The sequence below is a fragment of the Pimephales promelas genome, chromosome 10, assembly GCF_988280905.1.
Source record: "Pimephales promelas chromosome 10, fPimPro1.hap1.1, whole genome shotgun sequence".
In the NCBI taxonomy this organism is placed as follows: domain Eukaryota; kingdom Metazoa; phylum Chordata; class Actinopteri; order Cypriniformes; family Leuciscidae; genus Pimephales; species Pimephales promelas.
This window is the reverse complement of record NC_142778.1, coordinates 35,658,893-35,684,908: the sequence shown is the minus strand read 5'-3', so window position 1 is coordinate 35,684,908 and position 26,016 is coordinate 35,658,893. Positions and strand designations below refer to the sequence as shown.

Sequence of the window (26,016 nt, the reverse complement as noted above, 5' to 3'; positions counted from 1 at the left end):
CAAACTTTAGGCATGCTGCCAAAATTACTATTTAGGCTTTATCTCTGCAATGCCTTCACATTTTGACACCAAACTTTGCATGTGTCATTGTCACCTCACTCTGACCACATCACATCTATTTTGTAACTGCGCCACCTATTGTTCGAAAGTGATAACCCATTAAATCATCTTATAAGTTAATGTTTATGTGATTTTCTTAGCCATTTGCCCAAAATTCTCTCAAAATGCCCTTAATTGCTCCTTGCTGCAGTTGGTCTGCCACTCCTTGCCATTTTGGCATATGTTGCCGCTTCTTGCGCTTGGCCCCGGTAATGGCTGCTTGCAGCTATATTTCAATATGTTTTTCTTTTCCGGGTGTGTTTATGAAAGTGCACATATGCAACAAAATAAGACTTTGACGTGGTATAATGCATTAGTTAATTACTTTTTTTTTGGTCATGTCCATGATTTTCTTTGTAATATAAATTTATTTATTCACCAATTATTTGGTTTTCCAGATTTGGGTGAAATGATGAATTATGTTTTGTGTTATTGAGCCTTAATTCTTCAGGAGACATTTTGTTACTGATTCTTAAGTTTTGAAACCTGCAGGGAAAAATCAATAAAAGGCAATTAAGGATATTAAAGTGGTTGCAGTGAGAAAATTAAACTTCGATAGGGGAGATGGATCTGCCAAGTCTAATGACACAGTTATTATAGCCTTGCTTTAAAATATGTTTTTTTTAAAATTAAGTGGATGATGCACTTATCTCAAGTAAACATTCTTTTTAAAGTACATTTTAAGAAACAGTGGATTTCATTAACTGCACTTATGCAAAATTTGTGCGTTAAATCTGAAAAAAAAATTGTCATGAACAAGTCATGATTCTAAATTTATGGGACAAAAGGGTTACACTTAAATTGAACGCACGCACTATATTAAAATGGAATGTAATCTTAATTTTTGGAATCTGATTACATAATCCCGACTACTTTTAATAATACCGACTATACATTATTTTAATCTTTTGTTTGTATTTCAGTGACCTAGAAACACTTGAGATGGAGTAGATGGGATGTCTGGAAATAGCTTACCAATTAACATTTATAGTGACTCACTTTCTTTAAAAGTTACTTACAATATCTCAAATGTTTCCAACTATTTGTAAATCATGAAAAGAAAAATTGCGATTTTAGCCAAGGAAACGGGGTGTGTGAGCCATAGACAGTATAAGAAGTGGACAGAGCCATCTCATTGGATCTCCATTGAGACAAGTGAAGCCCGTTTTTGGCGTTTTTTTTTTTAAAATTTTTTATAGCACTTCCGATCCTGACGCGCAGACTCAGCTTGACGACGTAGAGGTGACGTGAGCAACCCGCTGTCTTCTAGTGGCTGTGGCATGAGAAATCTGATTCATTCAACTCGCATATTAACCCTCTGGGGTTCTTCGTTTAACAGTCACACTCGGGAACTTCGGGTCAAAAGGGCGGGATTCATATTTAAAAAAGAAAATCATAATTTTTTTTTGCTTATTTTTTCTTTTCTTTTTTGGTGTTTTGAGAATTTCAAAAATACAAAAAATTATAATTAGTATTAATGCAATAATTATGACCAAATTTTCCCCAATTGAATATGATAGAAAACAATATTTAAAAAAAAAAATATATATATATTTTTTTTTTAAAGCTGTATTTCATTTTGGAGTCAAGCCTAGGCCTCATAAAAGAAATTTTTGAAATTAGATGGATGCCATCTCGTGGAAAAACTGAGCTTTTTAAAAATGCAAAACGCATGTAAAATCTGATTTTGTTTGGTGTGTGTGTATAAAGGTGTGTTTGTGTGTGTGTGGATGTGTCTGTTTTGCACTCTTGATGTTTTATAGATACACCCCTTTACTGTTGTGTGCTTTTTTTCAAGATCGTTGCTGATTTGTAGATTGTACGCACAAAAAAACTCAGTATTTTCACATTTTTGCCAATTTCCCATTCATTTCCTATGTGGGTCATTTTTGACCCGAAGGTCCTGAGTGTGAATTTTTTTTTTTTTTACGACCACTTAGACTTTTCAAATCCTGTCCCCAATTTTTTTTTTTTGGGTGTTCATATACCAAGTACCATTAAAGTCACCAAGTTTCAGACCTTTCCGATGAAGCTACGATTTTTAACATGTTTTTATTTAAACGCTTCGGGTCATTATTGACCCGAAGAACCCCAGAGGGTTAAAGCAGTGATTGACAGCGCTCTGATCCAATGGCATTGGGCATTGTCAGGTTGACATTAATATTCACCGAACCATGACGTCCTATCATGACGGTTCAGGTGAAATACAAAAATATATTCCGTGTGATCAAGGATTAATCGTGCTCTGGGTTTATGCAGAGAGCAAGTTATCTGTTCTCAGTCATGAACTCTGCGCTCTTGGGAAAGTCCTGCGAGTGTGAAAATTCATCCGGGTTATTTATAGGACTCCGTCTGTCTCCTAAAAATAAACAAACAAAAGCATAACTGACAACTACACCTCTGTAGATGAGCAACCGCCTCCAACCCTGAATGCACACAGCTATCCATCAATGCTTCTGTGATATGTGTATGACTTCGTCAAAGTGTGTCAGTGTATGGATTACTGTGTGTGTTTGTTGGCTCGTCTCCATGGAATTCTGCCTGGGATGATCAAGCATGCTGATATATGGGAAAGAAAGTCATGTCTGTTCCTGAGGATTGTGGGAATGAGATGTCAAAGTTGAAGTTCCAGCACTAGTCGGGTGTCAGAGGTCGACTGTAGACTACAGTTTACTGTATCCAGGAAGAAAGTAGGGGATAAAAGAGGGAGGTGGAGCGACAGAGATGGAAAGGGTGGGAGAGCAGAGAGAGAGAGAGAGAGAGTTACAGGCAGGGAAAATGTCCCAGATTCCCATCAGAGAGTGAAACCAAGAGTCGAGCGACTGCAGTCAAGACATTCAATCAGAGGATATTTACGGGATTGTGGGGAAACTTGACTGAAGAAGACATCCAGGTTGTTTTTTGGGATAAGTGCTGAAGAAAGAGGAGCCGTTTGTTACCCGAAGACGTGACTGAGAGAGATGTACTTGTATAAAGCCACTTGTCCTGATATCCCCACTCCAAAGCAGAAGGGTTTGCAGAAGGAGAGGGGTCAGAGTCGCTGTGGGAAGCCGAACGCTGGAGGAAAACTTTATCCTCCGCTCGTGTGCCTGCGTTCAAACTCTCAGGTGGAGATAAAACATCTGGAGGAGTTCCTCAACGCACACACACTCTCATTACAGGATTCGGTCCGAGCCAGGACTGGCATGGCCTACAGGTACACACACAGTAAAGCGAAAAAGAGTCCTTCACATACACACCAAATCCATTCTATAGGGTTTGGATTTCAGTTTACTTGTTGTTACTTGCCTTTTGAATTCATCTCTTTGATGGTTGTCATTAAATGAACTTATCAAAAAACAAAGAAGTGCTGAGAGTGGGAGGAAAGTGTCTTTTTAAACTCCTGTGACGTGCTGATTCGCCCACATGCGGTTTTATATTGTTCTCTTCTGAGTGACGTTGCCAGATACTAGACATTGTTCTCATTTTTGCTCATTACCATTTTTTTTAGATGCTCCCACAGGGAAATCAGGAACACTGATTGCCCCGAGTCAAAAGCTCTGATGATTTGTACTCATTCATTCAGCTAATCCAAAGATGCGATTCATCCTAGGAGACCGTTACTATAATGGACGAGATGGAGGAAAATCCGTACTGTACTACTTTAGACGCTATTACAAGAGACGTATATAAACAGAAAATCGAAACATATGTTGGACGTGATCCTTACGTTATGAAGAGGACCGATTTTCAACTGAATTGAGAGATTTGCCTATAGATATCAGCAACTAACTCGTCTTACAGACATACTTTGACTTTACAAAGTTCGGAAACTGGTACGTTACACAAACAGCCACATTAAGTGTATTTAAACACCTGAATAATGTAATTATAAGCCACATAAATAATGTATTAACTCACATTTGACGAAGTGATCACTGCACACACACACACACACAGGCATTTTCCCATTCGGCTCCTCCTGACCGCAGACGTAGGTTTGCAAGGCATTTTTCCCGGTGTTTTTCTGTCAATTTCTTGTATTTTCGACAACTTTGGGCACATGATAAAAACTCCTCATGGTTTGATCGATTTGAGCAACCATAAACGACGCCAAACATAGGCATTTTGAGTGTGTTACAGTGCTTCCTAATGTAGAAAATCACTTCCTGCCCTCCATCTGCTGTTCGCGCCATGGCAACGCAGTGGCGTGACGTCCTGTGAAAACAAGCTATTGACCTATGGCTAAGCCATGCCCCCTCCACTTATTCGGACACACCGTCAACATTCGGGTCACAGTAGGAGACATTTCACAGGAGGCAATTGGTGATGTTTGAAGACAGAAAGATTATATATCATCTCGGAGTCACCTAAAGGGCCTTAACTATGCATTGGAGGGTTATATTAATAATTTTATTGTCGAGAAGGTCGATGTCACAGTGTAAACGCGATAAACTGCATATCACTGCCATCACCGTTTGGTGTTACAGTATTTACATGAATCATTTAGCACAACATTGTTAACGTTTGTTATCTCGGTTGTTTACAGATACGTTAATGAAGCTAAGTGACATGTACACTACAGCGCAGCTAGAAGCTAACGTTAGCGTTTTCTAATGTTAGCCTAACGTTACGTTAGAGATTTTAAAGATAACGTTCAAATACGTCGTTGATTTAACTTAGAACAGATGTAGACATCCTTGTTTAATTTATCCACGTTTAGTTGGTGTTGTGCGTAACTTAATCCAGAGCAGACACTTATCTCGGTTGAGATGTGGTTTTGGAAAGGGTAAAAAACACAAACCGTCGCCCAGCCTCTCGGAAACCTAGTGTCGGAGTTATATGTACCTCATGCACACCGTTTGACCATTTTAAACTTAAAATGACGAATGAAAACTGACTACTGCAGTGCATTTCAATGTGGAAGCAGAGAATGTCCGAGTGTTTTGGGTTAGCTGCGCACTGTGATTGGCTCATCACGTTTGAGGGCGTGGCTTAGCCGTAGGTCAATTGCTCAGAAAACTACAAACATGTCTGTAGATCATTTTAGCGCCTGCTCAAGGAATCGTGCGGCATGATACAATACAAATGTCCCTTTTCCCCCCTCAATTTCCATGATCTGCTTGGCCAACTGTTTTTTGTAATGTGTAAATTTCAGCTTGTTGTCAGATGTCGAAATGTTCCTGGCTGACTTGGATGGCCAATTACAAAGGATTTACACTCGCTTTTATTAGTCTATTCATCTAATAGGGGTTTGATTGATGGTTTTGGCCGTCCTCTCTGGGGTTAAGAGTTCCCCATGGGTCTCAATGCTGGAAAACCAGTGACATCATGAGACAGTTTTGTCACACGTGTTTCGGACAGACAAATGATGAAACATGTTGGTTTGTATTGGGCTTCAAGTTGGTGCTGTAGGTTGGAAGTGGACATATGGTCCGAGTCGCTGTCGAGGAAGACTCTGACATAACAGGGCTGCTCTACTTTCACATAACATATGGTGTCTTAACAGGGCCTGAGGGCGTATTGGTTCAGCCACAGTGTATTGGACTGGACTTTAAACGGTCTATTGCACTCTTTTGAGCCGCATGAAGGTCATTTATCATAACTCTCTCTCTTTCAGCTTTCTCGACACACAAGTAAGCATGGACATATAAGAGTGTCCATAAGAGTCTCCACATTCTTTGAATGTACTCTTTGTATTACATTATTTTTTACATTTAAAGTGTTGTGGTGTAAGTAAAAGTTAATACCAAACAAAAATTCCTTACACCTTCAATACATCTCAGTGTGCACATTAATTATTATTATTATTTATTTATTATTTACATGAATACCATTTATTATTAATTAGGGCTGTGCAAAGATTAATTGCAAAAATCATGTCCAAAATAAAAGTTTGTGTTTGCATAATAGAACTATTTGCACGTAAATACTGTGTGTATATATATATATATATATATATACATTATCTATATTATATATAAATATTTTGTATATGAATAACACATTTTTTTAAATATATAAATGCATGTGTGTATATATACCAAATAATTATACACAGCACACACAAATATATTATGTAAACACTTTTATTTTGGATGCGATTAATTGCAAATAATCTTTGCACAGCCCTATTATTAATACAGACATATTACTTTTTTTTAGGAGTTGCACCATATGATATATAAGAGTGTCCATTATAAAGAAAAGGAAAAATCTTTTTGCCCAAATTTGCCAATTTTTATTCATGTTGGTTTCATAGAAACATTTAGATTTATTTAGGTGTAACCAACAAGTAAAACATAACATTTTCAATAACATTAATTTTAACAAGCTGTCAAACATTTTTTTTAATTGAATGCTTATCTTCAGGATAGTTTAATCTCCCTGACACTTTTTACTTAGAATTATTTTTTAATATTTTCAGCGTTGCATTAATTCAGAAATGAATAAATCATAGAAGAGCTGCATTCAATTATACGTTTGAATTGAATTTCTTAAATCTGCATAAATGAATAGACAGGGCCATGTCCCAATTTGTGACTTGCTTAAACAAGGGTTTCATTCAGGCCACGAGAACATCATGGCCTGTCAGTCAGTGACTTGTTGTTAACGGCCGACCTCAAACCCGATAAGTCCAATGACCTCATCCCGTTACACTGTCAAAGTTGCACGTCGATGGCTGGAAACAGTTCCACAGGGAGGTCACAGTGCACTTCCAGGCATCTCAGATCCACAACACGAACAGAAAATGAAGCATTTACAATCTCTCGCGGCTGCCAAGTGCAGTGATTTACGTCCAGAGGCCTGCGGGAAAACTTTTATAGGACATAACCACAACATCTACTACATTTTGTACATTTATGGGCCAGCGTGGTGGTGTTATACACTTTTATGGACAAGTAGGTTAATGCTGGTGATTAATATCTGTTTGTCAGTTCAGGGAATGCATTGCATAATATTGACTGGAAATAACTTTGGGGCATAATCTATTTGATCTATTTTCTGTCATCAGTTTGTTTAATTATGGCATTGGGGTATAATCAAGGTTTCGGCTTGATTTATAGTTCTGACAGGTCAGTCTGAGTCTAGAAGACGTTTATGGTGGGATATTGTTTTTCGAGTTTTACTACAGTCACTAAATAAAGTAAACTTGTCCGGTTCAAGAAAACGGCCCTACCAAATACACCCACTCTCAGTTGTTTTACTTCCCAATGTTCTCGATGCTTTGGCTTATTCTCTCACTTTAAGAGTTTGGAGATCACTGTGTTTGTCCTTGTGTGTACACGCATACAGAAACCAGAGAAATGGCCACATATCACCTCTCTCAATAGGTTTAATTTCTTCTTGGTCTTGCGCGATCCTTCACCATGGCATCAAGACAAACTATGTTAAATGGGCCAGTTTCGAAATCACCACGAAAGTGCCAGTCACTGATAATTTATTCATCTTGGAAAGCTGATGAATGATTGAGGACTATCGCTGAGTGTCCTCATTAAATACTTAATTGCCCTTGCAATTAGATAAGGGACAAACCTGTGACACGGAGTCTCCTACGGGCCTGAAGGGAGAGGCGGGGTCATGGGGTGCGTCTCAATCAGGTCCCTAGTTCAGTATTCAAGGCACTGACTGATCAGAGAGTCGGCCATCTTAAAGGCCCACTGAAGGGATGGTTGTATTTGTCGGCCGCATACGTCATGACCGCATACGTCGTAAACTGACACTACATTCCAAGTTCATTGAGAACTGTTACTGTTCTGAAAAAGTGGATTCAGTTGGCTCAGTTTTGAAATAATAGTCAAGTCACCATTATTTATATAGCGCTTTTCACAATACAGATTGTAGAAAAGCTTCACAGTGATAACATGAAAATAATACAAGAATTTTGTTTCTAGAAGAAAATTGCGTCATCGTCCACCTGAAGTAAGGCAGATCAATAATGTTGTTGAATAATTAAACGTCCCCAACTAAGCGAGCCGAAAGCCAAGGCAGCTGTGGCAAGGAACCAAAACTTCATCAGGGACAGAATGGAGAAAAAGAGAAACCAGACTCAGTGGCTCAGTTCTCCTCTGGCCAACGAACAAACAGTGTGTGATTATGATTCAGGCAGCACCACAGGTCAGAAGTCAGATTGGATCAGAACATTCACAGTATTATCCAGTTCCATCTGGTTGGATACCGGCTTGTACATCCTTAATGACATCTTCGTTTTATTCGCCCCAATGGAAAGCATATTTACACTTAGGGCTGGGTATTGACACAAATTTCACAATTTGATTTCGATTCAATATTGATTATTTTGGATATCAGTTACAATAAATGGCAAATTTTCTCAAGGAAATCAAATCTCTTAACTAATGCTGTAAACTATGGGAGTCTAGTTGTAGCCCACTAGGCTTCATTATCTGTTTTGTAGCTATTCAAACACTTAAAGGAAAACTCCACCGTTTTTTGAAATATGGCTTATTCACATTCTTTCCTACATTTAGAAATGTGTGCAAATGCATTTTTGTCTCAGTGCATGCATTGTTTTAGTTTGATAGGGTCGGCGCTAGCTTAGCTTAGCACAATGAATGGATTCCTTTGTTGCCAGCTAGCATGTCCTGAGTAAAAGTGATTAAAAAAATAAACAAACCCACGTAATTACTTCTTGTGGCCTGCGTATTCACAACGAGTACAAATAGCGACTAGGGGTGGCACGGTTCACGAAACCGACGGTTCGGTTTGTATCACGGTTTTAGGGTCACGGTTTTCGGTTCTGTACGGTTCTTGTTTTTTTTTTTTCTTTTAATCTTTAACACTCCAGAAATATACTTCAGCATGTGATATATAGCTTAATTATCCACACTTTAGGATACAGTATGAAAAAAAAAATGATATTCATGCAATCATGCACAACCTGAATTTGACTCTTTGGCTTTAAGCACATTTTGGGACTATCTCAGAGGAAAGCTAGGTGAGATTTAGATACAGCAAGAGAGAAGACATTGACATGCTTTTTGTTTATTTGGCAAAAAAAAAAGGAGAATGTGTATCACTATCATACAAGAACTTGTGCATTTTTATCACACAAATCTTATTTACAAAAAATAAATCAATCTTATTTTGAAGCACACTAGCTTATAGATAACAGTATGGTTAACATATTCATAAATCACATTCATTTTGATTTTGATGCTGGAAATAGTTATCAGTGTCCCATTATGTAGGGCAGTAAACATTGCTTTTCTTACCAGTGCCTGAGTCCATGTTCACGATATACTGATTCACGGATTGAGATGCACACAAAGAGCGATATCAGTCCCACTACGTTCAAACAATACAAATCAAAGTGCTTAATTGCTGATGAAATATTATGTGTTTTAGATAGGGGGTGTTTTATGAAGTGGCCTTAAAAGGTGAGGTCTGCAATCTATGCGGCTCTAGCAGCTCCAAACTGAATTGTAAAATTAATCCAAACCCTCCCCTCACATCTTCCATTGTCACGGCCAAACTCATGCCATTGGTCCGGCCAGAAGTTTACATGTTGGGGCGCTCCAGCAAACAGAGCCACAGGTTGTTTTAAGAAACGCCTGTCTCTGCCTCGCTGCACTGACAATTACTTAACTGGCAGTGTTTAAAGGCACCATTTAAGGGAACTGATTTTAAAACTGTAAGGCAAGCCAACATAATGTCATCCCTAATGAGTTTCAGAGATATCCAAGAATATTTAATGACTGCGGCAGTGCTTATTCCACTCTAAAAATGTAATAGGAAGTCGGATTTGAATGTAGCTTAATGTCTTCCTCTGTATACTGCATGAGAAAGCTTTATAGTATGTTTAAACATTAAAGTAATATGTAGTGAATATTTAGTAGCTTTTACAAATAGAGTAAAATTATACTTATGCTAAGAATATACATCTATAAAGTTGTCCTTAATAATTTTGTAATGTATATATCACTGTAAAAAATGATCGTGATTTTAACAGTAACAGACTGTAAAAATGCTACAGTGATGCTACAATTAACAAACTGTTAATTGGTTAACAGAAAGTTTCCTTACTATATATGGTAAATAACTGTGATATATATATATATATATATATATAAAATGGTACATTTAATGTATTTTTTGTTAAATTTACAGTTGTTGGAAGTGAAAAAGAAGTCATTGTATAATTTACAGTGAAAAAATTTAAATTGACTTTCCCACAATTCCCGTGACACTTCACATTTAATGTATTTTAACTGTTTATTCATAATTTTCTTTAGTTTTTTTCTTATCAGTTATGTTCATTAGGGTTTTATGTTACATTTAATGTTGTTAAATTAATTCTTATTTAATATTTTTAAATTTCAACATGTTACCATGATGGTGTTTAATGTTTGTGTGAATGACACTGTGCAGCTTCTATATAGTAGTATCAACTTTCTTGTGGAAGAGCTGATAATGATGAGCTTTGATTGATCATTTGACTCTCATTACTGCTGTGATTGATGGTTGTCGGTGTATTGCAATTGAGCGAAACAGATATTAATACTTCAAAATGTCAGTAAATTAACATTATATCAAATGATGAATTATGGTTTATTGCTGTAAAATTAACGTCTGTAAAACCTAAAATTTTGCTACCGTACTTTTAAAAGGAAAACTCTGGTAACCACAGCTGCCGGAGTTTTCCCGTAAATTTAACAGACTTTTTTTTTACAGCAGCTATAACACAAATGTATAACACAATTTTGATTTGATACTGATTCATATGGAAGGCATTTTCTGCCGAAATTAAATAAATAAATTAAACAATAAAAATTAAAAATAAAACAAGTTTAACCATTTCATTACAGAAAATGGTACGCAGAATATGTGACAAAATTGATAATGAAATTAAATGATTTCATTTTCATTTTCATGGTGATAGTGCATCATCCCTGTCAAATTGAAAAATAAAATGCAATTGGTGATTTCACGTTTCATTTTCACTACAATCTCGAGACAAGACTGCCAATATTAAAATGAAAAGGCAAAAGTGAAAAGAAACTGCAAATACAGTTTTCACAAAGCTTTTTTATTAACATTCACGCTATAATAGTGACAGAAATCAAATTCAAATGTAAAGTTTAGTTTTAAATTTTAATCATTTTATTTCCTCTTTTATTTCACAGTTTTGATTTTCGTTTTCATTTTCAAAGACAACCTGTATGCAAATTATATGTTAATGAGTGGGTGTGGTTCGCAACGCCGTTGCGTGGAGGAGGGAAAATGTCGGTTATGACCAGTATAGCAGCAGAGTTAAACCAGCTTGCAAATATTTCGGATGATGATGACTTAATTTTGCTTCGAGTTGAATCTATCTTAGACACACTTGGGCACTTTGCAGCCGTCACAAGCTCCGATGTCGATCATCTAGTTGTTAATAATCTAGGTCAGGTTGTGCAGTGCCTTCAGGCAGTAAACTGTCCGGGGAGTCTCGTTTAATGTAGGCCTACATTAAATTACAAATAAAGTGCACAATATATATTTTACATGAAAAACGCTTTGCTGACTTTTACGATGTTACTACTAAACGTGGAAATGTAACTTAACCAGTCCGTGAAAACTGAAAAGGGTCCATTTTAAATATAACGTTACGTGCAACAAGGTGAAAGCTGTTCGCTTCAGTTCCGTTACCTCATATGATGCTCTTTCATCCTCCGTCTGATGGTTCTCTCGCTCGCTCCGAATAAGTTTGCTACCTCTTGAGCAGTAAAACCATTTAGAAGATACATCCTTAGCGTTTCTACTGGGATGTCATACCTTGGACGACCCGGGCCGACGAGACTCCCCGGACAATTTACTGCCTGAAGGCACTGCACAACCTCACCTAGATTATTAACAACTAGATGATCGACATCGGAGTTTGTGACGGCTGCAAAGTGCCCAAGTGTGTCTAAGATAGATTCAACTCGAAGCAAAATGAAGTCATCATCATCCGAAATATTTGCAAGCTGGTTTAACTCTGCTGCTATACTGGTCATAACCGACATTTTCCCTCCTCCACGCAACGGCGTTGTTGCGAACCACACCCACTCATTAACATATAATTTGCATACAGGTTGTCTTTGAAAATGAAAACGAAAATTAAAACTGCGAAATAAAAGAGGAAATAAAATGATTAAAATTTAAAACTAAACTTTACATTTGAATTTGATTTCTGTCACTATTATAGCGTGAATGTTAATAAAAAAGCTTTGTGAAAACTGTATTTGCAGTTTCTTTTCACTTTTGCCTTTTCATTTTAATATTGGCAGTCTTGTCTCGAGATTGTAGTGAAAATGAAACGTGAAATCACCAATTGCATTTTATTTTTCAATTTGACAGGGATGATGCACTATCACCATGAAAATGAAAATGAAATCATTTAATTTCATTATCAATTTTGTCACATATTCTGCGTACCATTTTCTGTAATGAAATGGTTAAACTTGTTTTATTTTTACTTTTTATCGTTTAATTTATTTATTTAATTTCGGCAGAAAATGCCTTCCATAGATTCAAGCCCAGACAAAAAAAAAAAAAAAAACTGGGCTTGATTCATCTGTTCTGAAGGTATGTAAAAAAAAAAATATTTACACTTCTGGTCTTCGGGGTCCCACATTGAAATGAATGGGAAATGTGAAAAAAATTAAATATATTTTCTTCATATGTCAAAAAAAAAAAAAAAATCCGGCATAAATCTGAAAATTTTTATACAGAAATGAAGGCCTAGTACTAGAGCATAAATGCAATGTATCATAAAAAATTATATATATTTCATATGCAAGCTAATGGTGTAGTTTTTTAATTGCGTGGTATATGGATACAAAAGTACTTTATATCTACAAAAACACAGCATTAATGAATAGATGAGAAGTAAACAAACAAAAAATATGATATATTATTTGTATGATTAAAAATGTATATTTGAAGAGTTCAGATGCAAACGCCTCTTATTGCCATTTGAAATTTTCTTCTAGAATGATCATTTTTTTTTATCAAACTTGTATATTTAAGCTCAGTAATTTCACTTAAATTGCAATGAAGATTACCTATTTAGTGTAATTTAAGTGAAATCACTGAACTTAAATATACAAGCTTGATAAAAATGATCATTCTAGAAGAAAATTTCAAATGGCATTTAAAGGCTTTTGCATCTGAACTCTTCATTTTTTTTGTACAATTACTCAATCAATTGTTGGGGTCATATAGACCCAGAAGTGTAAACAGGAAACGAAGACCATTTGAAGGTTAATTAAATTGGATATTTCAGTTATCTCAACAAATTTTAAGTTGTTGTAACTAATTGCAGGCAACATTTTAATACAGTGCCGCACAACTATTTTCAACATTGAGAATAATAATAATAATGACATTAATAAATGTTTCTTGAACACCAAATCATCATATTAGAATGATTTCTGATGAATCGAGTGACATTGACTGAGAATGGTTTATGAGAAGCGAAGTGAAGGATCTGGTCTTTGTCCAGTAACAATGCTGACTAGATGTTGCTTAAGTAATAATGTCTCCTAGTGTTGTGATCATGGCATCGGGTTTTAAACACGATCAATAATGCAGTCGTCAGTTTCAGATCACGTAAACCTGGCGGATCGCGCTTTGTCTCTCTCTTTGACATTTCTCTCTCTCCTTCTCCATGACTTTATGGGAATATTCCTTTATTTACATAACCTCTGCCACATAAACATGTAATTCATTAAGGATGAACTGCCTGTTGAGGACCTGTTACAGTATCTCTTTGTTTTCGGTATTTTCCAATCATCTGCTTTGTAGCTCATTACTATTTCAACTTTATTAAAGCTTTCTGTCACTGTTTTGACATTCAAACCTCCTGCATGTTAATTATTAACCAAACCGTCTGACCGTCTCATGGTAATTGAGATGTTCACGCACATGACCGGTTCACCTCAGGCAAAGACAGATACCTGGCCTCAGCATTCAACGCTTCCGCTGTAAAAGAGAAACAGAGTTTGCTTTGAACAAACTGAGACAGAAAATGCTAGTCCTCCTCACCCCTTCACAACATCCATTAATCTTCATACAGACTCGTCTTAATGAGCAGATGGAGGGATTGACGGTAACAGTACCTGCGCAGTGATGGATGTGTGTGTGTGGGTGTGTGTGTTATGGCAAACACTGCAGTAAGTAAACTTGAGCTCATAAAAGAGAGCAGTTGTAACAGTTCACCAAGAGGGGGCGATGCAACTCTTAATGGTCACGCTTTACTTGGTTGCATGTGCACTAGTGATGCGAGTCTTCACTATTAAATTGGGATTGCTTGTCATCAGACTGTTAGATAGCGCTTTTTGTTGCACTTACTATATATTTATATTTGCCAGTTGGGACTGGGAGGGTCCCTGTTTAATTTACAAGTGCAAACTGGACATTCAAACACAATTGTGATTTGATTCTCATTCATTCATAAAGAGTTGTTGAGTTTTTCACCCATCACACCTACTGGAACCACCATTCACAGTTCTGGGGTCAGATATTTCTCAAGACTCTTCTGCTCAACAAGACTGCATTCATTTGATCAAAAAGTACAGTAAAAACAGTAATATTGTCAAATGAATTACAATTTAAACAACTATTTTAAAAAAAATTCTGTATCTTCAGTGTCACATGATCCTTCAGAAATTATTCTAACACTAAGATTTGCTGCTCAAGATACATTTCTGATTATTATTTTCAGTGTTGAAAAATTAATTCATATTTTTGTGAAACCTGTGATGCAATTTTTCTTTTCTATATTTCTTCTAATTTTTCTACTTTCTTTGACAGAATGTTTAAAAGAACCGAATTTATTTGAAATGTAAATATTTTGGAATTAGACACACACACACAAACATATAAATATATATATATATATATACTATTAGGGCTGTCAAACGATTAATCGCGATTAATTGAATCCAAAATAAAAGTTTGTGTTTACATAATATATGTGGGTGCACTGTGTATAATTATTTTGTATAAATACACACATGCATGTATATTTAAAAAAAAAATTATTTATAAAATATTTATATATAATATAAATTATATATAAATCTATATACAGTATATATATGAAAATATTTCTTAAATATATACAAGCATGTGTGTGTATTTACAGTATATGTATAAAATAACTATACTATAAAATAATTAAACTTTTATTTTGTAATCGTTTGACAACCCATATATATATATATATATATATATATATATATATATATATTTGATCTATAATATGATTTAATGCTTCCTTGCTGAATAAAATTATTAATATCTGGCAACATTTTTTTATTAAACTTAAAGGGGCGGTTTGCACCATTGCTCAGTAAGGCTGTAATTGTGATGTTTTTACTTGTAAACAAAGACGAAATAATGAAATAAAGTACTGGTAATAATACTAACTATAGTGATATAATATTAATATTTCATCTTGGTTAATTATTTATCAAATAAGTGCTGAATGTTCCAGCTATTTGACTACTGTTAGAGTGAAATGACACAGATGCTTACAGTAGTTATCTGTGTTATTATTACAGTTGATTAATGTCAAGCAGTAACTATCGAAACCTCGATGATTTTCAGTCACATTTTTGAGAATATTTAAATATGAGATTGAAGAGCCACTTTTTGACCTCGACACATGAGTGTATGAGTAGCTCCACCTTTAAATACCATCATCCAATAATGTTCAAGTTCAGGTCATGAGTCTTATTTATGCAAGTAAACACACTTCCAGTCAGCTCTCTGTCTACTACACTTATCCTACTGTCCCATAAAGTGTTTCAATGTGTGTGTGTGTGAGACAGTGACATAGCTGTCAATCCTGAGGGACAAGAGGGAGCCAGAGGACCGATGAGAGCATTGCCATTGAGAACGCCTGCAGTATTTATCCTGCTGTGAGTCAGGCAGGGAGTGAGGGGAAATATCTATCGCCCACCCACACACACACACACACACACAGGGCTACTTCATTCTGTCCCACTCTGTATTGCCGTGGCAACGTCACATATAGCCCTTTCATTCACCCTTTGACAACACAATCTGTTTCACCCACTCTCCTCTCGTTTACTTGTTCTCTCGCTTTTCTCTCACTCTCATTTCCCGTCTGTCAAACATGTCTTTGTTAATCCGTGTCTTTACATATGCATGCATAGATGTGTGTGTTTGATGCAATAGGATGAGGTTAACTCAAATGCTGATGGATCTCTAATCAGACAGAAATGTCTCTCTGTCTCTAAACGTGTAAAATGCTGATGTCCAGTGGTCACGTGCTTCAGATGGCATTATCTGTGTGTGTGCTGTAAGCAATGTGCCCTGCTCTCTGACCTCAGATTACACGATTATTATGTCAATTGTGACACATTTGAAGGCATTGCAAACACACCTGTGATCACTCTCTGTTACTATGTGCCACGCGGCGGTGTTGCTCGGCAACAGTAAACAGCCTAGTGGCGTTAGACTAATTAACCATTATCATGTTGTGGAATTATTAAATTAAAATATAAACATATTGAACATTGCTGCCTTGTATTTAAATGGCTGTTGACTAAACATTTCTAACATAAGAATTACATTATACATTGTTAGTTTGTTTATTTTATGATTTTATAAGCATATACAGTAGCCTAGTCATAAAATATTTTAACTTAAAACGTTTTCTTTACAATTTTATTTTATAACAAGCTAGAAATTATACAATTAACAGTATTGCCACCATCTAATGCTCACTTATAAGATTAATCTTTAAAAACTTTCATATTTTAATATTTAACCCCTTAACTGTCACTTGCCCGTATACGGCACACTTTTAATAATTAAAACTTTGTTTTTTAGTGCTAAAAGTTCATAATAAACCAATCTAGTATTTGTCAATAAAAGAGATAAAATTATATTTTAAAAAGTAAGGTAATAAGTCCTCTAAAAAGGTATAATAATAATAATAATTATATATATATATATATATATATATATATTAGGGCTGTGCAAAAATTAATTGCGATTAAACGCATCTAAAATAAAAGTCTGTGTTTACATAATATATTTGTGTGAGCTGTATATAATTATTTTGTATATATAAATACACACACATGCATGTATATATTTAAGAAAATGTGTTATTCATATATAAAATATTTATATAATATAGATTATGTATTTATAAATATATACAGAATTTAAGCGCAAATAATTCTTAAATATATACATGCATGCATAGGTATTTATATATACAAAATAATTATATACAGCTCACACAAATATATTATGTAAACACAGACTTTTATTTTGGATGCGATTAATCGCAATTAATTTTTGCACAGCCCTAATATATATATATATATATATATATATATATATATATATATAGACCATTTTGCAAAATGTAAACAACACTGGTCCAGAATCACTTCCTGTTTCAGTTTGTAACTGTTTTCTTTATTTCACATGTAAAGAAAACATCTTAAAGATATTTGTTTAACTTTTTGATTCAGTTTTATTTGTTCTGTTGGTTGTATTTTATCCCAGCTTTTATGTAGTGTTAAACTGAAACAGGAAGTGCTTCTGGACCAGTGTTTACATCTTGCAAAATGGTCAATATATATATATAATATAATATAATGTATATATATTTTTTTATAATTATATCACATATTTTAGTAGTTATCATAAATTAGGTATCATTTGAAAGCTTACAAACTCAGAATTCATCCTGTGAAAACCGTTTTGAAATTGGACGTTGCGTTACCATAGAAACGTTATTTTTTATTAGGCCCCTCCCCTTTTGAGCATCATCTTTCATAATTTATTAAACCTTTTCTAATCTTGACAAAACAAGGTCTGAATCTCAAGGTCCCATATTTAGTAACAGAATTGATGTTTGGATAGAAATTTATTAATTTGTAATGGCAGAATGTGTACAACTAAATTCAATGGAATTCAATGGCACCCGGTGGCTATTTTTGGTATAACGCCTAAGCAAAATTTCATGGGAACTTCAATTTTTGTGATATCAACTTTAAATTTGGAACACAGCTTGGTTACATATATAGCTTTCATTTTATAGTAATTTTATAGTAAAAATATTTTGTAAAATATTTATTTTATATTAAAAAAAAACATATTAATAAAGTATATTTGATTTACTGTAAATTATAACTTCCATAACTTTTTCATACTTTAATTTTTTGAAATGCTTTTTAATAATCTGCTGATTGTTTTCTTTAAAACAAGACCAAACTTAGGTACTGTATTACAAAACATTCTTGAATTACAACCATAAATGAAATCTTTATTAAGTCTAAATATTGTGATGCCTAAATTCAGTTGATTGATTTTAGTTTTTAGTGTTTTACACACACACACACACACACACACTTTCATTTATAGGAGCAGTTTTAAGTGAGTACTAAAATAACAAACTTTTTCATCTTATATTCTGCCTTTAGGTATCGAAAAACATGCAAAACAATACATCAACTTGTCAAACGTGTATTTCCCCTAACTATGTTTTATTAATCATAATTACAAATTTAACCTGACTTACACACTTTAATAAGTACCTGAGTTATGAGTTGGTAGTCTGCATGATCCTGTTGTCTCTGTTGAAACACTCTCTCTCCATCATGATTACTGCCATGTTTCCGTCACGCTCTGTTCTTCCTCTCATCTCGACTCTCTACAGATGAAGGTCACTGGGATGCCACTGTAGTTTTGTCCATGCATCATCATATAATGTTAGTGACTGAGTTCACTAGATCTGCTCTGGCTCTTCATATCCGCTGTGTTCCTACCAGCCGTTTGTTGTAGTCCTTAAAAAGGGATTTCTGTAAAAGAAAATATCTCCGTTTGCTTTGAACTTTGAGTGTTGTAACTTTGCAGATGGTGTTTATGCTCAAAGAGCAACATTACACACTAATTCAAGTTAGAAAAGTGAAATCATAATCACCGCTTTATAGTCATTTGGGCTGTTATATGGTTCTGATGGTATTGCTTAAACCCCTCACGTCTCTCTCTCTCTCTGTATGTCATAGTACAGTGTGATCCATAATTACCCCGTGAGATCACACACCTCTCGTCACCCTGTCCCTCCTCATTACACTGAAGTGTGTGTGACTGTGCATGTGTGTGATGCTGATGACATGCTGATCCAGTATTCAGTGTGAGGCGGTCAGGCTCTCTGAGTTTAGTCTGGAGAAATGCAATCCCGTTTTTATAATCGCTCACACTTCAAGGCCACTGGACATGATTATGCATTATTCTGCCTTTTTAGCATGCTAACAAAACACTTCACACTCACAGATTTCAGGGAGAAGCATTAGGTTCATCTGCCTCTGATGCTTGAAACCGTGTCCGGTTAACCCTTGTGCATCAATTAAAAAAAGTTACACATAGGTAAATGGAGGACAAAAATGTCCGTGTCAAAAAAATGTGATGCTTCGGATCACAGACTTAAGTTTGATATCATTTTAAAGAAGACCCTTTGCAGATTATTGCTGAAGTTAAAAAAAAAAAATAATAAGTAAATCCAAAAAAAAAAGTTATATAGGTATAAGTTTATGAAAATTATTTATAAAAATTAATTTATATAAAATATATATTTTATAAATCAGGTTGAACTCAAAACTGCAATAAAATCAAAGCCATGAATCTAAATAGGTTGTGTTGCAAATTTGAGGATGATATCTCAAAAAATGAGCTTTCGGTAACACTTTGTTTGGGCGTAGTAACATTTTCCCCATTGGGTGCCAGCAAAACCCCACTGGAGCTCACCGTGATTGGATTTGAATTTGCAGTTTCACACACACATGCGCACACACACAAATTTTTTATAACACACATAACCACACTCTGATATCCATACCAACACACCCACACAAATATCGTTGCATAATTTATCCAGTTGGCTCTGTAGTATGCCGAAGCAGAAAATAGGAATAAAGCGATATTTGTTTTATAGGCCGAACTTTAAAAAAATGGCACCATCTGATAAAAAATAGTAAAAAAATAAATGCCATCAGAATGAAAGCCTCTTAACAAAGATTGCATAATTTTATAGTTAACTGAACTGGGGATTAAAAATGGCAGTTTTAATGGGTTTCAATGGGGACATTTTTGTCCAAAAGGCGCTGAGAGGGAGTATTTTTTGTACCTCATGCAAAAAATGTTTTTTTTTTAAGAAAATGATGGTGAAATAGTAAAATTCCAATAAAAATACACACCTGTGCCAAATTTTTGCAGTTAGCTTTAACACAGGCAAAGTGATCAAAAAAACAAAACTGAAAAGGACAAAAATGTCCATAAGGATGCACAAGGGTTAAACGATGCTCCAGTTTGCTTATACTGGACACAGTTTTCAATGTGCATTGACTCTTTTTGTTTGAATGTCAGAGATTCAGGCACGAATCTTTTTCCGAGTCATTTGGTTAAGTGACGAACGAATTGACTCAGAAAAGGATTTGTTCATTTTGATAAACGAGTTCGAACAGGAGAGTCACAAACGTGCATCACAGTACAGCGCAAGACGAGCTTTGGAGCTTGTAAAACTTAAACTTTGTTTTTTATTTTTTAAATGAGCGATCGTTCGACCTTATTCATCGCCTGAAATCGTTTAAAGCCCTTTGAACAGTTTGCAGTTTGCACTGAAACTCTCTTTTGGACCATGAACCGTTTGGTTCCCATTGAAATCCATTATAAATTATCATTAAAATGCGAAATGAACAAATATGTGCATGGTGTCGAATACAGATGTGATTTCATTTATGGAATGTACTCTATCATGTACATTAATAACACCTAAAAGTGTAGTTGTATGTCTCCTATTTAATCTTTTTTACCAATCCGGATCTCCTTGAATTAAAGAGGTACACTTTGATTTATGTCATCATAAAAAACATTTTTATCGAGTTTTATCGTGTAGAGTTCTAGGACAAGGTCAGTGGTGGTTTTAATGTATCATCACATCCACAGTGGTGTGAGATTAAAGGTGAGCTCTGTGTAGTCCGAGAGGAGGATTGTGTTTACAGAATCAATGACATTATGGAGAGAGTGAGTGAGAAACAGATGAAGAGAGAGATAAATGGTCTCAGGGGAGAGATGATGAAGTTACACACGGTCAGAAAGAGTGTAAGGAGACGCTGTCTGTCGAACGATTGCTTTCTACGTCTGTCTGTCATCAGGTCTGATCATTTCTCACTGCTTCTGTCTTCTTTACAGTGGAGTTATGAAAACGGTTTACAAACCAGTAATCCAGTTGTGTGTGTTGCCAAGGAACTGATTTTGTTACTTAGTGTTGATTGAAAGAGTTTTAATTTAATTTAATTTAATTTTGTTGCTTAGTGTTGATTGAAAGAGTTTTAATTTAATTTAATTTAATTTTGTTGCTTAGTGTTGATTGAAAGAGTTTTAATTTAATTTAGTTTAATTTTGTTGCTTAGTGTTGATTTGAAAGAGTTTTAATTTAATTTAATTTAATTTAATTGAGAATATTTTTAACGGCCCCACCACAACTTATAAATGTAAAATTTTGTACAAAATATGTTATATTTGTTTTTAAATAATTTAATTTAATTTAGAGAATATTTTTACTGGCCCCACCACAAAAATTATAAATGTAACATTTTTTTTTGAAAATATATGTTATATATATGTTAAATAAATAAATAAATAAATATATATATATATATATATATATATATATATATATATATATATATATATATATATATATATATATTTAAATAATTTAATGTATTTTATTTAATTTAATTTAGAGAATATTTTTACTGGTCCCACCACACAACTTTTAAATGTAACATTAAAAAAAAAATGTTATATAAAAAAAATGTTATATATATATATTTTTTAAATAATTTAATTTAATTTAGAGAATATTTTTACTGGTCCCACCACACAAATTTTAAATGTAACATTAAAAAAAAAATGTTATATAAAAAAAATGTTATATATATATATTTTTTAAATAATTTAATTTAATTTAGAGAATATTTTTACTGGCCCCAACACAAAACTTATAAATGTAAAATCTTCTATAAATATATTTTATATTTGTTTTTCAATAATTTAATTTAAAAAAAAATTGTATTTCTTATTTTTTTTGGTAGTCTTGTGTGTCATATGCGGACATGAAGGCATTTTACATCATGCTGTCCCAGTGTTTAATGAGGGCGAGGAGTTTAACTCTGAGTGAAATGCTCATTTGTACAGAGCTATTTTCCTTTTCTGTTATAGAAATGGACTCCATTTCACATCATTTTTCATGGCGTGTAATGTTCACGCATGTCCTAAGGCACAGTGTGTGTGTATAAACGGGTGAGGTGTTCATAGAGTGCTGTCGAGGGAGTGTGTATCTGTCCTCCCACGCTGTGAAGAGAGCCGAGAGAGATTCTGCCTGGCCTTCGGGGCTTTTTCACCTCATTCTGCATCACAACAGTCTCCTCTGCTCACAAAAGCGGCATTTATCTGATCAAAAATACAGTAAACATAGTAATTGTAACGTGTCTAGGCTGTAGAAAGCACACGGCGAAGGAAATGAAGAAATACAAAGTCAGGAGTTCACACAAATAATAACCAACTAGACAATAAGAGTAACCAGGAACAGCTGACAAGACTTAACTAAATTAGTTTTACAATTTAAAATGTTTTCTATTCTAATAAATTGTAAAATATAATGTGAATTACATGTGAGTCACACGATCCTTCAGAAATCACTCTAATATGATGATTTGCTGCTCAATAAATATTTCTAATTAATATTAATGTCGATAACAGCTGTACTCTTAATGTTTTTGTTGAATTTGATAAATAAAAATTCAAAAGAACAGCATTTTCTATAATAGATTCTTTTTTAATCATTTAATGCGTAATTTCTAAATAAAAGTATACATTTCTTTTGAAATTTAAAACATCTTTAAAATGGTTTATCAATGTAAAAACTAAGGCAACATCCAAACATTTGTGTGATTTTTCTCTTTTTTTAAAAATAAAGTCTGATATTTTATCCAATGGAACAGCTTATTTTTAGTGTGGTTTCAAGATACTTCTTGGAGCCACTGTATATCTGCTAAACTATAAACAATACAAGCCCCCAAAAAGCCCCATGGCAAATAAATGCCATTTTCCTGTGGGAAAATTTCAGTAAACTTCCTGGCTTCAAATTTCTTCTACATTTTTCCCATGATTCATGATTTTGTGAACATGCATGTGATTGTCCAGTGAACGAGTGTCTTTTTCCTGGTGTTGCATCACCACAGAGGTCAAACTAGTTTATCCTGTGGGGTCAGGGAGAGGATCGAGGGATCTGGGATCAGGGTGTGCTCTCCTGTCTCTGACGCGGGAACGCTATATAGTGACGAATTGATGACATCACTTAGTAAGCATGGGTTCCCTCGATCTAAAAGCTGTGCATTTTCCCCATAGACTTTTGGAAAATCGCAAAAATTTCTTATCTTATATCTTATTTTTTGCGATTTTCCAAAAGTCTATGGGGAAAGGGCATTGCTTTTCGACCGAGGGAACCCATGCGCCGCTAGCTTCCGAGTTGTCCTACAAAGTGACGTCATCACTTCAGCACTCCATTGATCAGTTTGTTCACCACTAGCGCATGCTGATGATATTTATTCTTCTATACTCTACTAACATAGCCTACGATTCAATAGGCGTCATCATCGTTCAGTCTACGTATATACACGTCGTACCCAAGTTTATTAGGCTACGTTCACACTGCAGGGCTTAATGCTCAATTCCGATTTTTTTTAAAAATTTGATTTTTTTTTTGCAAGGCCGTTTACATTTCCAATTAAATGCGACCTTTTGTGATCTCCTGTGTGAACGTGAACGTGAAATGACCCAGAAGTGACCCGCATGCGCAGAAGAGTAATCAACGGTCAACGACGTCACTTGTTGTTTGCGGAATAGTTCTTTTTTTTCATATTGTTGCGAGCTTTTGTTTTATTATTATTATTATTGCCACAGCCCATATACAAACACAGACAACAATTATTTTATCGACGGGCAAAGTTTGCACATAAATGTAAGATTTTTCCGATCCTCACCGACCTCGTTATAAAACCCGTTTAATTGATAGTACGCGTCCTCTGCGCTCCTTGCTTTGTCGACGGTGGCCGGCGGTGCGACACTGGTGTCTTGTGTTGCCAGATTTTTTCCGCTACAGTTTAAGGCATGTTTACATGTGTTTTAGCCAGGTTTTCGTCTGGAAGGCTCTAAAGAAATTTGGCACCCTACTGTACGAAGTTAAACTGACAGAGAGCGCGCGTTCACAGACAGCAGAATGAACGTGTTCACAGTAATCTTCATCAGGCAGTAATACAGTACGTTTATTTTGGGACCAAAATCGTTCATTGAACGCGTTCAGGCTAGGGGTGTAACGATTCACTCGTTTTCTCGATGCATCGATTATAAATCCTGGCGATGCATATGCATCGATCCTGAAACATGTATTTTGAATCGTGAATCGTTTATTTACGTGAATAATCAATTTAAAAGGCTAAGAATCGAATTAATCACGATTTTGTAGCGATTCAGTGGTTTAAAATATATAAACACAACCTTAAAGTGTTCCTGGTACAAGCTGCCTCACGCATTGGCCGTCATACGACATCCGCATTTGATTGGTTTCAGGCGCTCACACACCCCTGATTTCTCACGCTGAAGCCCGGTCGGTCAAATGCCTGAAAGATGAGTTTATCTTTCTACCTGTTGAGCTACTCGTGTCGTGATCAGCTTGTATTACCGCAAATTAGTTAAAATCTCCCGGAATCTAGAGCGAGCGTGCATACGAGACAGAGGTTGTGCGCCAAACCGCGTATCGCGCGTTCACACACGGCTGCACGCACTCGACAGAGAGGGAAAGCGAGCGAGAGACCACCTTGCGTGTACGGAGAGTCCATGTACTAAATGAATGAAAGCGTTTTATTTCATAGTGCCCACGCAATGGCATGGCAGCTTTATCAATGGCTTGAGCGGTTTGCCTCAAAACTATTGCTTTCTCGACAGAGAGCTCAGCTGGAGAGCTAAAACATGGACTGCTCAAAAATCTGGAGTTAACGTTATGAAAGCATGAGAGCTATGGGACCGAGCGCGAGTGAAAAGATGATAACGAGTGCACTGAGAGGACGCAAAATGAAACTAATAAAAACGCCTCCATTAATTTGTGCATGTAGTCATTTAATGCAATACTTTAAAAGCCTTTTTCAAAATATTTGCTACTTGCAAATGCTAATTTGTAGGCCATTGAATTTTTTTTATAATAATATATTCATTAAAATGAAAAACAAACATGAACTAACATTAACAATGGACAAAATCCCCACTATCTGATCCCCGAAGGCCGCTGTGTAGGCTAATTCAAACCCAGACAAAGATGGGTGAAGCATTGAAATAATACTATAATGCATATAAAAAATTAAGAATCGAATCGAATTAATCGAATCGCATCGAATTTGGATGTGAATCGCATCGAATCGAATCGTTCTGAATTTGCACAAATCGTTCATGAATCGAATCGAAAACCTATGAATCGTGAATCGAAACGATTCGCTGTCTACCCAAAGATTCACAGCCCTAGTTCAGGCACAACACTGGGGAAGAGACACGTCTGCAGCGGCCCATAACAGTGCAGTTAGCGTGTATTGGCTAGCTACAGGTGCGTGCAATGACGTGCGGGTCGGATATATGTGACCTGGCCATTCAGATTCAAGTTGCATTTCAAAAGATCGGATACATATCGGATTTGGACCACATACCCAAGTGGCCTGGGTCGCATTTGAAAAGATCGGATCTGTGTCGTTCAGACTGTCATGAAAAAATCAGATACAGGTCGCATAGGGGCAAAAAAATCGGAATTAGGTCGTTTCAGCCTGCAGTGTGAACGTAGCCATAGATCCATGTTGT

General features: G+C 35.3%; 1 protein-coding gene across 3 annotated transcripts in view; it reads left to right on the top strand.

Moving 5' to 3' along the window:
- kcnab1a (potassium voltage-gated channel subfamily A regulatory beta subunit 1a) overlaps positions 1-26,016 on the top strand; it is a 121,356-nt gene that overhangs the window by 19,776 nt on the left and 75,564 nt on the right. The window contains exon 1 of one of the 3 annotated variants that reach the window (XM_039683799.2): positions 2,854-3,295. The exons of the other annotated variants lie outside the window; for them this stretch is intronic. Coding sequence (XP_039539733.2) covers positions 3,060-3,295 — 236 coding nt within the window. The 5' untranslated portion in view covers positions 2,854-3,059. Of the gene's footprint in view, positions 1-2,853; positions 3,296-26,016 lie in introns of those variants that run through there. 3 annotated transcript variants of the gene reach the window in all.